The sequence below is a fragment of the Nomia melanderi genome, chromosome 10 (assembly GCF_051020985.1).
Source record: "Nomia melanderi isolate GNS246 chromosome 10, iyNomMela1, whole genome shotgun sequence".
NCBI lineage: Eukaryota > Metazoa > Arthropoda > Insecta > Hymenoptera > Halictidae > Nomia > Nomia melanderi.
In genome coordinates, this window is record NC_135008.1 from 2572739 (window position 1) to 2592020 (window position 19282).

General features: G+C 42.0%; 1 protein-coding gene across 2 annotated transcripts in view; it reads left to right on the plus strand.

The window, feature by feature from the left end:
* Nucleotides 1-19282, plus strand: part of LOC116434683 (uncharacterized) — a 294137-nt gene that overhangs the window by 257297 nt on the left and 17558 nt on the right. For both annotated transcript variants that reach the window (XM_076371565.1, XM_076371566.1), the window contains exons 16-18: nt 12817-13074; nt 15745-15837; nt 17227-17463. In XM_076371565.1, coding sequence (XP_076227680.1) covers nt 12817-13074; nt 15745-15837; nt 17227-17463 — 588 coding nt within the window. The remainder of the gene's footprint in view (nt 1-12816; nt 13075-15744; nt 15838-17226; nt 17464-19282) is intronic.

Sequence of the window (19282 nt, forward strand, 5' to 3'; positions counted from 1 at the left end):
GCGTTTCGTTGTTCGAGCCGTTCGCTAGCTGATGCGATCGAATCCACGGTGAAGGAGTCGATCATTTGATGATATATAGGAAATGTTGGGTGCACGGTTTTGCAGCGTGCATTCGGTGTTTTGCGATCGAATCCATAGCGAATGAGTCGATGATTTGATATGTAGGAAATTTTAGGTGTATGATTCTGCACTGTGCATTCGTTGTTTTGCGATCGAATCCACAGTGAATGAGTCGATGACTTGATGATATATAGGAAATGTTCGGTGTATGATTCTGCACTGTGCGTTCGGTGTTTTGTGAATCAGATTCATCGTTTGTATTAACCTTTTGCACTCGAAAGTGTTTCACTAGAAACATTCATTTTCCAACGAGATATAGACGACATTGTTCGACACTAATTTAACGATAATTCATCAACATACCTATTTTATTTAAATATTTCCCATAGCAATACAAAGTTTAACTTAAAACATAAACACTCAACTTCCCAGTGCAAAGGGTTAACCCTTAGCATTCCAGATGGTTTTTTATAGTATTTTTATAGTATTCCTAGCGAAAATGAGAAATGCTATAACATTTTTTAAATCTTTTATTTTCCTTCTTAGTGAAAAATTTGGATGCGTGAAAAATCTAATAATTATATGGTAGTTTCTTTAAGATTCATTCAAATATCTAATATTATTGGTGCAATATTGGAGCCTAGAGAGTTCAAAGGATTAACCAATCAACATATATCTCCCATTTTCTGTATCTCTCTATGAAATCAAACTATTCCGCGCTGAACCGGTAGCAATCCTCCGCTGCACGCACTGTCGATCTACACAGAGCACCGATCAATCGGTCAGTTGAACGAAAAAATATCGAAAGACGCAAAAACTGTGGAGTCGATCTATCCGCGCTGCGAACGGCTCATTTTTCACGAATAGTACACGCCGTTAATGTGACACGCGACGAGCAAGCAAGCAAGCAAGCAAAGCACGTTCACCCGTACAATTGCCCGGCGAGTTTTGTTCAGCGAGTTCCGCTGCAGCCCGCATTATCGTCCCAGCATGCGAATTCCATTAGTCCAATTAATTAGAACGTTGCCCGGGGCTAAACCGGCAGTTTCGCATCCCCGCGTGACCCTGGACGAGCGAAGTTACACGCATCTCCGCGACACCGTGACCGAAATCGCGGCGTCATCATCCGAGGATGACTCTTCTGTTAATGCGCAAGAAATTCTCTTCTCGACTGATCGATACTTTTCCTCGTTTCCATGGTTAATTGGCTTCTTTGCGATACTCGAGTGTTTCCTAGGTTTTCCTCGTTTCCTCGACTGGTCGCCATTTTGTTCCTAATTTCTCATTAATTGGCTACAATTCTCCAATCTTCCCGTCAATCGGTGCCTCTTCTCTTCGATTCCCTCGACCAATTACCACTTTCTCCTGGTTCTCTCCTCGATTAATCACTTTTCCATAATGTCCACGTTCGGTTAGTTTTTGCCAATTCCGTTGTCAACCGATCTCCACTTTCCCCTCGTTTCCTCAATCGGCGCATCGAATTTTCTAGTTTTCTCTTCGATCGACGCTTTTCTCTTAATGTTGTCGTGAATCGGTTGCTTCTTTCTCGTCGATCATCGGCGGACAGTTTGTCTCGAGCTTCGGCAATCGATTGCTGCCTTTCCCCGACTCCCTCAACTGCAATCTAATTACTTCGCATTGGTTTCGTTCGGTTCAGTGTTTGCACGGTTTCTGTGCACTTAAAGCAAACGACGCAAGATTCTGTAATATACAGGGTCAATTAAAACCTGGATACACTTCCAACAATTTCGAAAAGTAAATTTGACTGCTGAAAATTTTAATGTTAACGTTAACGTCAAAATTTCAATGTTAGGAGATGCAAGAAAATTGTCCATTCTACGTCAACAGGAAACTTCATTTGAAGATAATGCATTGATAATGAAAAACACTCTTTGATAAAATGCAGTCGATGCTTGCGACTAATGTAAATAATTCAATCGATCAATCGAGGAACAGAGTACTTCACTTTGATATCACACAACGATGCGTCGTACAAAATTTAATATTAAATATCAAACTTTATTGTATTAAAGAATCACCTCCCGAGTTCAAAGGGTAAATCCAGAAATCTTCACAATCGATGAGTACACGCTCCATTTTTCGATTTTATTGCGCGCAGAACGAGAGGTTTTTATAACTAAATTCCACAGTTAACTGGTTAAATATCAAACTTTATAACTTCACTGTACCAAAGCAAATAATGACTAAAAATCACCTCCGAAATTCAAAGGTTAAATCCAGAAATCGTCACGAGCCTCGTTCGTCACTAGCAAGGGATTAACCGATTATTTTTCTCTCGTCTCAACCAATTTTCAGTTCCCTCTTCTGAGCCAATTACCAATTCCCCGCGCATTCCCCGTCCGCAAAACGAACAAGAACTTGAACCGCGACCCATTCGAAACTCGTGCGCGTCGCGTTTGCGATCGGAGTCGTTCGATCGGGTCGTGTTCGAATTTGCAACCCAGTGGCCGCGCTTCGCGTTTGATTAACGAGAATCAGGCTCCGCTTGTCGCGGAGGTTCATTAGCATAAACGAAGACGGATACAGCGGAGGGGACCGAGAGCGGCGGAGCGGCCTGAGCGTCGAGGGCATTCGAAGTCTCATCGTTTTCAATTAATATCCCTCGCCCTCGCGTCCTCCCGCAGTTCGGCTTCGTTTCGAGGATGTCTCCGAACATCCTTGACTCGTCGCGAACGCGGGAAAAGCTGCGAATGCGAGAGGATTCGAATAATTCGCGATTAACGCGTTGATTGCCACGGTCACTGGTGAACGGAGATTCGAAATAACTTGAGAATAATTATAATTTATGAGATAATTGACGTCGAATGAAAATATTCAATGACGTACATCACTAGATAATATTGTAAGAATTGTGGTAGATAGTAATTAATAGATTATTGACCGGGGATTTTACAAAAGCCATGTCATTGGTGATTATTCTGTATGAAAGTGAAACGATCGAAATGAACTTCGATATACTTTATGAATAATGAATTGAAATGAAATTTTCGACACATCTTGTATATAACTTTGTACATTTTGGAATATTCTATATTGCCTGCGTTTCAAAATTGAAATAGCTGAACTATAAACACGAGTTAACTCGTGATCAGTCGCAAACAAACGATTCAACTACTCAAATAGCAAGGAATCAGTACAGTTCCCTTATTTCCTACTGACCAAGCATTCAATATCTAATTTCACAGATTCTGCAGAAGGTTCTCTGTACCCTAAACAATCTTCGTCCACGAAAGGTTGATAATTATTCCTATTTACCTTTGTTACGAAGATGTAAATGGCACATAAAACGCTGATAATTTCGTGCCAGTCAACGCGTTAAAGCGAATAAACGCGCTTCGAAGTTCGATAAACAGCCGGCAAGTTCGTTCTTGTCCACGCGAAGTGGAAACTCGTCGGAAGAACGGAGGACGCTGTTGAATCGGTGAATTAACGTGACCTGAAACGGTCATGGGGCAAAAGGAAACAAAGGGGAACGAAGTTTACCCGACAGCGCCGAAGACGAGGTATTATGGAAATGTCGGGACTCGCTTAGAATCGCGAAATCCGTGTGAAGTTTCCGAAGCGAGAGGGAGTTTGTTTTTTTACGAGCGTGGAATCTCTTCTGAGACTCCAGTGGGCGGTTTTTGGGTTTGCGTGTAAGAATCATTGAATTAACGCGTCGAATGCCGCGAGAATCAATAAAAATATATGAAACGAGGAGAGACGGATTATTGAATTGAAACGAATTGCTCGTTTATCTTGTCGAATGCCACTATTAGGTAATGTTATTTATAATATAGACATGTGATCAAGTGAGCACTGTTTAATTCAGTCAATTATAGCGATTGCATTTGGTTAGGGGTCACGGCGACGCCCGAGGCATTCAACGCGCTAATGACAAGATGTATTTGATTTCTGATGCAAGTAGGAGGTTAACCCCTTGGCGTACTATTTACTTCCGCTGCTCGTGTAATATCCGACTATCGACAATCTCGAAGAAATGCAATTTTCCATTCTATTTCAAGTGGAAACTTCGTCTGAAGATAATACATTGATAAAAGTTGTTTGCTTTGATCCGTGTGTAATGAAGAACATTGTCGTCGAATTAGTCTAGAAATAAATTTCATATCGTGATTGTGATTAAATATATCTATGTTTTTATTACATTAAAATTTAACCCTTTCTCTATACCGTCTAACGTTCATGTTAAATGAAACTTTTAATGTACTTAACGTATCGATTCAGTCACATTCATCCCACAAACGAATCAAAACCAGTCATTCTGCACGGTAGTTCTATCGTTAAATTAGTCTAGAAATCTTCGTCTTCTCGCTCGTCATTGCGCGTCAAGGGGTTAACGTCCATCGGGAGACGAGTCGGGAACCGTGCGGGATCGGCTCTTTATCCGGAATCCTTGGGACACGCCGGCAAGAAAGTAACGACGCGATTGTCGTTCGCTGCAGCGTTGCAACGGTGTCCAAAAGGTGGATTGTGCGCGAGGAGAAAGGTGTGTCGGGGGGCAGAACGGGAGGGATGTGGCGCACGGGAGAGGGAAGAATCGCGTGGAACGGAGGGACGAAGAGAAAGGCGTCGGGCGGAAGGGAGAGAGGATCGCGGGTCGCTGGGGGATGAGAGGGAAAGAGGATTAAGAAAACCGAGGGCCAGGGTCGATCCTGCATACGGTCAGCGATGGTCAGCAAGGGCACCGTGCCAGGGAACTGCAGACGGTCCTTAAGCTCCGCTCACAACGAGCTGCATCCTGAAAGTGCGGCGAGGAGATGATTGTTATCTTGGTTGTTGTTGGGGCTATTGAGTATTCGGTATGGCGAGTGGTTTGAAGATTGTAATAGATTGTTTTGGGTTTTAAGTATTCATTGCGATGTTTGCTTGTAGAGGATTCCTTTGTAGGGCAGTTTGAGGGGGTAGTTTTGTTAGGGACTTGGATAGGGAAGCTGGAAGCTCTGGCTTTTTAGTATGGTGGCTTTCGTGGGTGTTCTTTTAGGTGACGCGTCGCTATAGAGGTTTTAGCCTATGTCTTCGTTTAGCTACTATTACTTTGATATTAGTAACAGTAGGATAGGAAACTGGAACTTGTCACTTTGATTATGGCAGTTCTAGCGTTAGCTTTTTAGCTACTAGACGTTATGATGTCATCCTTTAAGTACTCTACACGTCACTATGGAGGTTTTAGCCTACGTCATCGTTTAGCTACTACTACTTTGATATTAGTAACAGTAGGATAGGAAACTGGAACTAGTCACTTTGATTATGGTAGTTCTAGCGTTAGCTTTTTAGCTACTAGAAGCTATGATGTCCTTCGTAGATATAATCCTTCAGCTACTCTACACGTCACTATGGAGGTTTTAGCCTATGTCATCGTTTAGCTACTACTACTTTGATATTAGTAACAGTAGGATAGGAAACTGGAACTAGTCATTTGGACTATGGCAGTTCTAGCGTTAGCTTTTTAACTACTAGAAGCTATGATGGTTTTCTCGTATGTCATCTATTAGCTACTCTACACGCCACTGTAGTGGCTTTAGGGTACACCGTCTATTAGCTATTACGCAATAATAGCTCACTTCTTTCTCTACCATCGACACCTGTGTACACTGTTATCTATTCTACCATAATTCCACCATGGAACGCTCTAAAGCCCCAAATCCTAGTAGCCATTCATTACAATCGATGTCAGACCTTGCTATACAGAAATATAAATTCTTATATTACCCTATTATCTACATTCCTTCGATCTTCTATTTTCCTTAGTACAAAATTCGGATGTGTAGAAAATCTAAGAACTTTAGGGTAGTTTCTTTAAGACTCATTAGAATATTTAATATTATATAACTGGTGCAATATTGGAGCCTATAGAGTTCAAAGGGTTAACCGGTACGCAAAGTGTTAAGAGAACAATCGGACGATTCAACGGTCGCAACGAATAACGATATCAGCTCATAGTCCAAACAGAGCCGAACATGATTCTCCGAGAGTTAAATAATGCAACACGAGAAAGTAATCCGTATTTGAGAGTCTCGTCCCGATGTCGGAACGAGAGAAACTCGAGCCGGTGTGCTCAGGAGGATACGTGTCTGCATTATTCGCAGGGAAACGTTACACAGAACCGACATTTTCGAGTTTATTCGGCCGCCTCGCTCCTCGTTCGAAACGTTTTATGGAAATTATGGATTTCCCCCGTTTCCCGAGCGTAACGGCGGTTGATCAAACAGTCTGGGAACTTCTTTGTTCCGTCGAGGAGCTCGGGAAACGGCCGCTGTTTGACTTCGGTGCTGCGAGACGGGAAACAGCAGTCTCCCGCTGGATAATGGACCTTCTTTTGATACTCTGCCTTCTTATCGAGACACTCGAGACGTCCCGAAACTCGCCCAGGATTAAGGGAAATTATTTTTCACGCTGACCACTGGACTGTGGCTACTTGTGCGTTTATTAGATGTTCGGACAGGAGGATTACTGTGATGTACGTGAGGTAGAATTACGGTAGATGATGTTTTTTACTAGGAAATAGTGTGGAAAGATGTGTTATGTTGTTGAATTACAGATCAGGTGTTTTTTCGGATTGATAACTTGATTTTTTTATAATTCTGTTGTTGAGCATTTACATTTGCATCGAGATTCGAATTATTTAGAGTTTTTAGTAATTTAAGTCTTCAAGTAAATTAGATTTTTAAAGGATTTAGGGATTCGAATAATTTAGATTTCCAAAGCATTTAAATTTCCAAAGCATTTAGATTTTTAAATAATTTAGATTTACAAAGCACTTAGAAATTTAAATAATTTAGATTTTCGAAGCATTTAGATTTTCGAATAATTTAAATCTTCAAATAATTTAGATTTTCGAATAATTTAGATTTTCAAAGCATTTAGACTTTCAAATAATTTAAATCCTCAGATAATTTAGACTTCCGAATCATTTAGATTTTCGAATAATTTAGAAGCCCGAATAATTTAGACATTCGCGTTAGACAATTTCTGCGCGACTCAATCTCCATTAAGAACAAGTTCCCAACGTTCCATCATTATCACACCTAACGTCGCGAAAGTCCGCAGATTCTTTTTAACCCTCGCAACCGAGAGACGCGAACTTTCAGGGAAAACGGCTGATATATCAAACATAAGGAACTTTTCCTAACGCCGTTCGGAAGTGCACACGCCGCGGAATCGATTCCGTGCGGACATCAACGCGGCAGACGGTTCGTCGAAGCGTTAAAAGCCCCCAGCTCGTCCGGGGAACTTAAAACTCTTGAAAGTCTCGATCTCGATAGACTCCCGGAGGTTTCCCGGAGAAGCTTTTCCAGTTCGGGAAGAATCGAAAATCTCGATCGCTCCGAGACGGCGGTTATACGTCTATTACAACGGCTGCTCGGGTCGACGAAACGCGTCTCGGATGTGGATCGGGAGTTTTCTGCGGAAGAGGAGGAAGAATAAAAACCAGCAGGCGGACAAGAAAGTCGACGAACGTCGTTGATATTTTATTGCTGAACCCGTTCCCCGCGTTTCTTGCAAAGTAATAATAAAATACCTCGGAAGAGTGCCGAGTGTTTCGAAGTACATGTTACTCGATAGATAAAATCTGAAATAGATATCACTGAACCGATGTTGACATATTGTTGACTGGCGATTTTACAGTAGCTGTCCCATGTTACTGGTTATTGTTCCTTAAGTAACACTAGATTTACTAACATTGGAATAAATGTGAATTTGTTCAACACCAGAACTATCTTTACAGATTTCTTCTTTTCGCGGACGAGTGTCGATATTTTGCAGATCAGATGCTCATATTTGCAACACTAAGTCACTAACGAATGATTTAATTACTAAAACAGCAGGAGATGAGTGTGTAGTTTCCTTTTTCCAGTTATCTAAGCAATCGATATATAATTTAGTTTCTACTGACGATTTTCTATGTTTCAAAGAACCTTCGTCCGCAGAGGGTTAACGCTAGATTTACGGACGTTTGTTCTATACTTTATTCTATTGTTATAGAAATCGCGAAAATTATTTCTTGACTGTTAACGTTATTTTTTGTTGTTTTGAAGCTACAATTTTCGCGATATTTCTGGATTGTTAATTATTTCTTGTTGTTTTGAAGTTACAATGATTCAAAGATTAAGTTCCTACATGGACTGAGTCTAATAGATCTCTTCTAGCCTTGACACAGATGACGTCTTCTATAAAGATTGAATGATCAAGGAGACACATGAAAGGAAAAGAAAGTGTGAACTTGAGAGCTACTCGAATGAGTCAGAATGAGTAATTACACGCTTGTCCCAGGTAGATAGAGTTTTAACCATGATATTAGCAGTTGGGTCAAATTGACTTAATTTAGAATGTTTATTTTGCGAGTATTTAACTCTTTGCAAAGATTCAACACGTTGAAATCGAGTTACTATAGTTCACTGAATTAAACCATGATTATTTGAAAACATTTCTATACTATAAATAATGCTAACTAATGTGGTGACATTCTGCAATAATAACAATGCAATTCAATCAAATGATTCAATATTATATTTTTAATTTAAAATATACAAAACCTGCAGATTCTGTGAATTTGCATATCGAACGAGTGAATAATATTGAATAAGCTAACTTCTTGCTGTTTGAGTAGTCAAATCATTCTGCAACTAGAAACAAACATGAAAGTTTGATTTCGGTAAAGGATTAAACGATGACAAAGCTTTCATGTATATTGTTCTGGTTTTGATAGGAGTTTAGAGACAAGTTGCTGCGATCGCTCGGTAGTTACAGTGTTAAAAATATTCCAAGGCGTTCTGTATGGATAGGATAGTTTCCGAAATAGAAACCGTAGCTTCGCTTTGAGGACTGTTGTCCCGGGAAGCAATACCTTGGAAACTACAATATCGCTTCGAGAACTACGGTATTGCCCCGGGAGCGGCAATATCAACCGCAACGTCAGATCGAAACGCACCTATTTCAGAAACTAGTTTCAGCGCGAGAATCGCTGGCAAGTTAAATCCATCAAACCGCAAAAAAGACCGCGGAGTATTAACACTTTATCCACTCGCTAACTGCCAACAGTGATTTCGCTGTCGCTGGGGAATGAAGGTTTCGAGTCGAGAGAATTTACAATTCTAAAATCAAATTGGGTTCTTTTCAGTTAGTTAAGCTTCATACTTCGACTGTCTGTCAGTCAAATCTGAATTTGACAACATTGTTTCTATGAATATTGATTTTCTTGCCAAGGATCACTGACTTTTTGAAAACTCTCAGTAACTTCAGGAATGTGTCTGTTAAACCTTTAATTAACTTACAATTCAATTCGTGCTTTGATGAATCAATTTTATTAATAACAGCTCAGTGAAACATCTGGTATTTTAGTAATCACAAAAAGAAATCAGAAATCGGTCATTTCGACCATCTGGTAGTGTTAATGTTCTTTTCTAAATGAATCATCGAAACCTAAAACTACCTAGTTCAATTGACTTCTCGAAAACGATCTATAGAACCTCCAAAAGTGCATCGATTAAACTCTTAACCAATTCACAATTCAATTCTCATCAACTTCTCAGCAACACCTCGCAAACATCTATCATCTCACTTTCTATCATCTAGTACCATTAACATTCTCCCCTAAAAAAATCCATCAAAACCTAAAACTACTGAGTTTAATTGACTTCTCAAAAACCATTTATAGAACCTCCAAGACTGCATCGATTAAACCCTTAACAATTCAATTCTCATCAACTTCTCAACAACACCTGACAAACATCTATCATCTCACTTTCTATCATCTATTACCATTACCATTCTCCCAAAAAAATCACGAAAATCTCCCACCTACAAAGGAACTCCGCAGAAATCCGCAACGTCTTGGTCAATTGCAAAGGCAGCTTTAAGCAGCCAGCGAATAGGCCGGCGTGGCCGAGAGGCGAAGCCAGCCAGATCTCAGGCAAAACATACAAAACGATGGCGAGCCGAGAGGCAAGCCGAGCAAGGAACCACGGTGCATGCCGGGTACTGTAAGAGTTGGTGAACAGGCTCCGCCGACCGGGCCGGGCATCACGCCAGTCCTACCAAAGTCTTCGTTCCACCTTCGTTCTCTCGCCGCTCCGGTCGCCGTTGTCCGCGTGTTCCTCGCCGCGTGTCGTCGTCGGCCTCTCGTCCGCTCGTCCGACGGTTCCCCAGGAACCCGGGAACCCGACGAACCCAACGGAACCACTCGGACCCGGACACCTCGGCTGCCAGGACACACGAGGACATCATCCGCCTCGCGTCCGCCGCAGCGCCAACGTCTCGTCGGATCGATGTGGACGCGGTAGGTGGAATTCTCCGCGTCACCGTCGCCTCTCTCCGCGTTTTCGAGTCCTCGGACACCGGACGGGTTCACTGTTCCACGGCTAATCAAAGAGACGACGCTGGGTTCGTTGGCAATTAGACATTTTCCTTTTGCGCCGAGCGGCGGGACACCGCTTCGGACGCTCGTGTCCTCGTTTCTCTCGCTTCTCTCCTCCTCGCTCGTTCCTCCGCTTTGTTTATTGGAATTCGAATACTCGTGTGCGTTCGTCGAGGATTCCTCTCGCTGCGTTCGTATGCTCTCGCGATTTCGACTTCGTTCGATCGGTTGGCATGAGCCGCTGGGTTGCGCGTGCTCTTTGTGTGACTGGTGTTAATCGAGTGGATCCATGGATTTGTTTTATTGAAGTCGGTTAGGTTAGGATTGGAAGAGTGTAGGTTTCGTAAAGTAAGAAACGTGGGGAGACGTTGCGTTGATCGAAGACGAAGACTAGATTCGGGTGTTTTATTAATAACCCGACTCTGAATTCGATCGTTATTACGATTTTACCTGGGTTCACGGATCTTTCTACGGTTTTCAAGAAATTTCGAAGAATCTTCCGTGAAGGGTTAATTTACGTATGTTTTCTCAGTAGTTTCAAGATTCACCTTTAAAGGCTGAGTCTTTGAAGTTTCGAGGTTTATCTTTAAAGGCTGAGTCTTTGAAGCGTGAAAGTTGGACATTAAATACTGAATCCTTGAAGCTTCAAGATTCGGCTTTAAAGACTGAGAGTTCGAAGTTTCAAGGTTCATCTTTAAAGATTGAGTCTTTGAAACTTGTGAAATCAACCTTAAAGACCGAGAGTTCGAAACTTGAAAGTTGAACCTTAAATGCTAAGTCTTTAAAGCTTCAAGGTCAAATCTTAAAGACCGAGTCTTCAAAACCTAAAAGTTAGACTTCAGATGTAATGTCTTTGAAGCTCCAACACTCAGCATTAAACAACAAATAAACGAACACTAAACAATTAACGTCATCCATATCTCATCGAAAAGTGTTGAATTCTAATGAAAAGCTTCCGAGCGCAAAGGGCTAACTCGGATCCTTCGATTATTCCTTTGAGCATGTACCACCGAATGTAACCGAGCTCGGTTCGAAGAACTTTCTTTCGAGTTCAGCTGTTGGTCGACCAATTAAATCGGATAAACGATACCCCGCTGCATTCAAGACGCGCGTCCGCTTTTGAAGCTTCGGCCGCCGTTGTTCCCGCGGCCCCGTAAATATTCATGCGGCAGATTTATGCATACGTCCGTCACGTCCCGGTGAAGCAGCTTTATATTCGTTTACAGAGGAGTACGATCGGGTTCTGTCTCTGTACCGTGAACCTTTGCGCGCGCCGGCGCTGAATTATCCGCGAGACACGACCGCGTCAGCCGCGTTTTCGGTCGCTCGAGCCTCGCCGCGGAAGAAATACTCTTATGGGTGTATCGGTACCGATCCGTATTAGTTTCCGTGTTTCGCAACCAGGCTCGCGCCGATCTGTGTCGGTTCTGTAACTGTCATTCTCGGTTTTCTTGTCTTTCCACTTCCGCGTTCGCTGCGGAATACAAAACCGAAAATGACCATGCGAGATATAACCCCTTGACCTATGATTCCTTTCTCAATGGTACGGCTACTTTGTTTAACCCTTTGCACTCGGAAGCTTTTCAGTGGAAATTTTCAATATTTCGACGAGATACAGACTTCGTTTGAAACTAATTTAACGATAATTCACAGATATATTAAGCAAGAAAGCTATTTTATTTACATATTTCACAATACAAAGTTTAATTTAAAATACTTAATATTCCACTTCATAGAAGCATTTCTTTTATTGTTCATTACTAAAACAATTACTCTTACCTCTTTCTCTAAACAAACGATTTTCAATTCCCAACAAACTTCATCACCTTCCAAACAAACCCACCAATACCCAAATTAACCCTTCGTATATCCAATACTAAGTCGCAAACGAATGATTTAATTACTCGGACAGCAATAGCTTAGCATTTAGCGCATTCTGCTAATATTTAAGCAATTAATCTACAATTCCATCTCCCAAAAATTTTCCACACTTCAACGAATCTTCCCCAAAGGTTTCCAAATCCCGAAGAACCGTCCATGTCCAAAAGAATCTCCCTGAAAGAAAAATCTAGAAACAAACGGCGAAGATTCCGCATCCGATTCGCCTCGGTCCATCCATACGCTCGGTCCAGCGAGCAACGCGTCGCGTCGGTCGCGAGAATGGGCTTGGCTGGCGCGGCGATTAAACCAATCGGGGCCGCGTTCTTTCGGCCGGCCAACATGTTCGCCTGGTCGTCCCCGAATAATAGCGTTTCCAGAGTCGCCCGATGGGGCAGTTGTCTCTCTCCGAGCGGCGGAGGGAAGGGGCCGCGCGACGTGCGTTCGCTTCCGTGCACGCGGTCCTCGATGGCTAACGAAAGATATTGCATGCATCTCGACAGAGCAACGTGGCCGCCGCCACCGCCGCCGCCGCCGCCGCCGCTGCCGCTGCCGCCGCCGTCGTCGGTTCCCATCGATCGGAACAAGCTGCCGGCTACAAGCTGCCGCAACCCGGGAACCAGGGCCTGGTACGCGTGTCCGCCGGCGAGTTACTCGGCAGGACCCACGAGGAGCTGGTGCTCCTGCTGATCCAGCTAAGGCGGCAGAACGCCACCATCTACAAAGCGATGGAGCACTGCCACATGGAGATCGAGGCTCAGGTCCGGAGAACGTTTTCAGCGACAATGATGATCCTCCGGTGTCTGTCGGGTTTTTGAGGACTCTCGAGGATAAACGGATGTTTTGACACTGGTGGACTACGGTTGTGGTGTACTATGGTTGAACAGGGGCGAGAGGCGGTTTTTAGGGAGTTCGATGCGAGCAGTGTCGTTTTGGGAATGTTGGGTTGGGACGGGTTTGGGTGAGATGGTGATTTGTAGGGTTGTTTTTTGGGAAATTATAGTTTGAGGATTAGGGGTTTGGTTTGGTGTGGGAATGTTGATGGGGGTTGGAAAGGGTTGGGAGATTGGGATGGTGATTGGTAGGGTAATTTGTGAGTAGGGTTGTTTTTTGGGGATGTTCTAGTGTGAGGATTAGGGGTTTGGTTTGGTGTGGGAATGTTTGTGGGGGTTGGAAAGGGTTGGGAGATTGGGATGGTGATTGCTAAGGTTTTTATGAGTAGAGTTGTTTTTAGGGAAGTTCTAGTTTAAAAGATTGAGAGGTTTGGTTTGATGTGGGAATGTTTATGGGTTGGGACGAGTTTGGGTGAGATGCTGATTTGTAGGGGTTTTATTAGTAGGGTTGTTTTTTGGGAAGTTCTAGTATAAGGATTGGGAGGTTTGGTTTGATGTGAAAATGTTGATAGAGGTTGGATAGGGTTTAGAGACTAGGATATTGATTATTAGGTAATTCATAACTCCTAATATAGAGATTAATACGTTCCCTTAATCATTGATCTTAGTTGTGTATAATCTTTCTCTATTAATTCATTTATTCACTCTCGAAATGGTTTCTTAGTTCGAAGAAGTTCGTAACAATGTCACTCATAGAACGATATAATAATATCTGAGTTACATAACCCTTCAAATGCTATTCCTTACTAAAATTGATTATCAGGTAGACATTCATTTCAAAGATATTTTAGTTTCGATATTGAACATCCAGGTTAGACTAAAACAGGAAGCAAACGTATCAAATATCTTTCAATCAAAATCTAAAAATCCCATTCCCTTCGACATTTCACCTGTCAGATGAAACAATAACAAAATCGACAGTCAATTCATCGATCAAAACCGACGCTGCTCGCAGTATCAGCAGGTATCTGTACGCCAGTCAGTCGATTTCCGTAAGATCTGTAAATTAACCGAGCCAGACGCGTTTGACTCGCACGACGTTGACGGATGGTAGGCCAGGAGCCGCGGAGAAGAAGAAGATGGCGTCCGAAGGACACGTTTTCGAGCGAACGTTATTAGAATAGTAACGTTTCCTCCGCAACAGGAGAATTCCTTGTCCCTCGCTTTGTTCTCGTCCCGGCGTTCAAGCTTTCAGTGTTGCCTTTAATGCGAGTAGCCGTTGTCCTCGGCGAGGTCAAACGCTGCGCGAATTCAGATTCCGACGGCGGCCAGTGAATCCTCTTTCGGAGAGAAAGAAGGGAAACATCCGGGAATGATGCCGCTCCGCGCTTTCGGAAACTGGTTCAGCCTCGCACGCTCGCCAGCGTTTGAACACTCTGCCGAACAAAGGTGTACGATTTGTTTTCTTGATTAACCCTTTGACCGACCCGTGCTACGATCAACCCCTTGCCTTATGAAGCTTCTGAAGTGAACGCGATGAATGTGAATTTTTCATTTCATTTCATTGCGTTTTATTTGAGTTCCTTTGATTTCTGCTGATTTTACTTCTGTCCTTTTCGGTCTGATTTGCTTAACTTCGGCTAATTTTAGTTAATTTTACTTAATTCCGTTTCGTTCTGAGTTGCTTAACTTCTGTTAATTTTAGTTAATTTTACTTAATTCCGTTTCGTTCTGATTTACTTAACTTCAGTTAATTTTAGTTAATTTTACTTCATTCCGTTTCGTTCTAATGTGCTTAACTTCAGTTACTTTCATTTGAGTTCATTTATTTTCGGTTAACTTCAGCTAATTTCATTTCATTTGATTTCATTCAATTTCTGTTGATTTCATTAATATTTCTCGTGTCTCTCCTGTCATCGGTATAAAAATGATGTTTACTTCAAAAAGATAACTCGAAAATCCTTCTGATATCTACTATTCGCAAAATATCCCTCGTACGCAAAGCTATAGAAAAATTCATAAAGCAAAGAGTTAAGTAAACACGGTCGATCACTTGATCCATTTCTTCTTATCGTATCGGTTCGCATCAGTTGTCTCCGAGACCCTAATAGCTTCCATCGAACGATCCCCAGCATCTCGTCGGATATCATTCGAATGTCACCGAACGAGACTGAACTCACAGCAACGATAAAAAATGCTCGTTTGTACGATCACGATTGCACCTTGGACACTGCACCTGCGTTCTCTGGATGTTCACCAACATCAGTCGATCGTGTCGTTGATCAGGACAGCGGCTCGAACGATAATATTTCCTTTCGATCGATTTTGAACGGAGAAATCCGAGAACGAACGGTTCGATAGACGTTTATACGTTTCTTTAATGTTTGAATCAGAAATTACAAAGAAGTTTCTATAATCTAAGTAGTAATTCGAATTTTTCTGGGTAAGTAGTGTTATAAACCGCATTAGTGATCACCGACACAATCTGCTAGAAAGTTCCTTTTATCGGAACCGTGGAATCGTTCGCGAATAGACGCGACGCATTCAGAAGTATCAACGGTGTCGCGCGTTAAAACGCCTGTCTCTTGTGACCTACAGGCTAGATTGCTCGAGCTCGACACTCCTCGACGATTGGAGAATCTTCAGAAGCTGGAGGAACTGAAGAAACACCTGATGGATCTCGAGAAGCAGGTGAGTTCAGTGAAAGTTCGCGGGACAATTAGTCTTGGAGGCTGAGTCCTCGAAGTTTCAAGGTTCATCTTTAACGGCTGAGTCATCGATAGTTGAAAATTGGAGGTTAAATGCTGAATACTTGAAGCTTCGAGGTTCGTCTTTGAAGGCTGAGAGATCGAAGTTTCAAGGTTCGTCTTTGAAGGCTGAGAGTTCGAAGTTTCAAGGCTCATCTTTAAAAGCTGAGTCGTCGAAAATTGAAGGTTGAATCTTAAATGTCTTTGAAGCTCCAACACTCAGCATTAAAGATTGAGTTTTTGAAACATCAAGGTTCATCTTCAAAAGCTGGGTCTTTGAAGTTTCAAGATTTATCTTTAAAGGCTGAGTCTTCGAAACTTGAAAGTTGAATCTTAAGTGCTGAGTCTTTGAAGCTCCAACACTCAACATTAAAGACTGAATCTTTGAAACTTCTGAGATCAACCTTAAACACTGAGTCTTTGAAACTTGAAGACTCAATCTTTAATGTTGATCTCAGAACATTGTATTCCTCAACATATAAATGAACAAACTTATCATCTAAACCTCCACATTACAATCCTATATTTTCACATGTACCTTCGTTAATTCCTTTCCGCTCGCGCTATTCCAACTTTTCGCGATGTTTCATTTATTTTCCCTTTACTTTCACTCATCCTCCCTGCGCGTCGGTGTATATACTCATACTTCCGGTTCCCAAACAGTAGATTTTCGCGTGTCGTTTTCGGAACGACCGAAAACTCTCGGTAAGATCAACACGAGCGATCCGTAAGCAACGGGAACTCGTTCGGACGACGCGCGTTCGTTTTCCCTGCGATTTAATTATACCGTCGAACTTCGCGCGGAGTTTTTCGAGCCGCGGTTTAATTAAGAAACTTCGAAATAAGCCGTCTCCTGGTCTTCCGGCGCCCTTTTCTCCCTCGAGCTACCGCCGACCGATCCGCGCAGGTTAAACCACCTCGTCCACCCCCCGATCTCTTTCTTTCGATCACCAACTTTAACAAAGGAATTACTTAACCGACAACTTTTTGCAAATTTATTTGTAAAAATCTAAGTCTGATAGAAAACTGCTGAGGTATATGATAAATTAAATATAACAAACGCCTTGACACTGGAACTACCGTACCAGTCAACAACTACCGTACCAGAAATTAGGTGGTGAGAGTCACCTCTCGAGTGCAAAAGGTTAAATGCTCGGTACTTCTAGTGTCAATCGTTGAATATTTGTAACTGAATTCGGCAAATCTAGGTATCATTCAGTTTCTTATAAATTATTAACAATAAAATAGTATTAATAAATACAGTTGTGAGATCATAGAAGAGATTAATGGATCTCCCAATAAAAAATCTTACGCGCAACGCTTCTCGTTCAAGTACGAGAAGGGCAAACCACTGGTGAACCTCGTGGACAACATGGTGAAGCTGGGTTCACTGTACAACCGGAACACTGCCAACGGGACCAGCAGCGTCACGGGATCGCGGCACGACCTCGTGCACGACAACTCCAGGGATCATCGGTTGGAGTTCAACCAGAAGGTGCAGGAGCAACGACTGCTGGCCGAGGAGCGACGAGACTGGGACAGGCTGAGTCCTGATCACGGACAGCTGCAGGTTAGACGTTTCTCGTGCTTCTTTCTCTTTGTCTATTATTATTATTGTTCGCATTAGAGATAGATAATTCGAAAGATAAATCTACGAAGTGCCTTTATTTTTATGCTTCTACTGTCGCTTCTTGGTTTCGTTTTGTCGATGGTTGCGACTTTCTAGTCTCGAGATTTGGAATTTGTAAGCAATTATGCTTCTATTGTTGCCTTTTTGATTTCCCATTCTTGTTAATTGTCCATGGTTGCGAGTTTCTAGTCTCGAGATTTGAAATTCGTAAGCAGTTTTGCTTTTACTGTCGTTCTTTTGATTTGCATTCTTGTTAATCGTCCATGGCTCCGAGTTTCTAGACTCGAGACTTAGAATCTGTAAACAGTTATGCTTTTACTGTTGCCTTTTTGGTTCCTCATTGTAGATAATCCATAGTTGCAAGTTTCCAATGTTGAGACTTGAAATTTGTAAGCAATTATGCTTCTATTGTTGCCTTTTCCGTTTCCTCTTCTTGTCGAGCGTTCATGGTTGCGAGTTTCTAGTCTCGAGATTTGAAATTCGTAAGCAGTTACGCTTCTATTGTTATCTTCTCGGTTTCCTATTCCTGTTAATCGTCCATAGTTACAAGTTTCTAGCCCCGAGACTTGGAATTAATAAGCAGTTAACCCTCTGCACTCCAGAGGCGCCTCTCAGTCGCCGATCGACTTGACACAGCGAACTCGTGAAGTTCCATATTAAATATCAAACTTTGTCTGCTACATCGATACATGGAACATCGAAAAAGTCATTTTTCTACTTCTCATCAAGTCTACTTCAGAAACTATCTATCCCCGATAGAAACAAACTTATAGAGAAAGGATTAAATTTCCAAATCGTCTTATTCTTGTACGTCTCTTATCTTATCCTTTCGTGCTTCCCCAAAATTTAAATATATTATTCACACAATCAGAATATTACTAAGTAGAAAAGTTTATTATATTATTCATAAAATCAGAATACTGCTAAGTAGAAAAGTAATGAAAGATAACAACTGATCTAAGAAACCTGGAAAGATTAGCTCGAATTCAACAAACACGGTTACTATTTTGATAAGAAACCCTGAATACAGTTCTTTCTCCTTCTCGTTCTGTCTCCTTTTTGTTTCTCCTCCCTCTTCTCTGTCGTTGAACAAAAAGATTGAGAGAAGCAATTAGCCGCGCTTGCGTGTTCCGCCATAAAAAGAATAGACAGGCTCGACGACGTCTCGAGGGAGGGTCGTAGAGATCAGACGCGAAGCGACTCTCGCGGCCACGCAAGCCGACACCGATACATTCATGGTCCCCGGGGAATCTTCCCTGTTCATCCTCGGTTTCCGTGGTTAGCAAAAAACACGAGGTTATGAATTATTAACCCTCTGCGGGCCGAATTTTTGTTCGTGATTTTAACAGAATCTATGCAGTACAAAGTTAACCCTTTGAGGACGAAGATTGTTGAATAACCTTTTGCAAATTCTGCTAAATTAACCAGCACTCCAGGTTGTTTTGTAATCTAGCAACTGCGACTAATTTTTATACTAATTACTATAACATTTCTTCGATCTATTTTCCTTCTGAGTAGAAAATTTGGATGTGTGGAAAATTGAATAATGTTAGTGTAGTTTCTTTAAGATTCATTCAAATATTTAACATTAGAACTGGAATATTGGAGCCTACAGAGATCAAAGGGTTAAACACTGAACGCTTAAATCACAGAGAATAAGAAAGCTGTGTACTGATTTCTTGCTGTTCGAACAGTTAAATAATTCGTTCACAACTGGGCATTGCAAACACGGAATTTTGATCTCAGCAAAATGCCGACA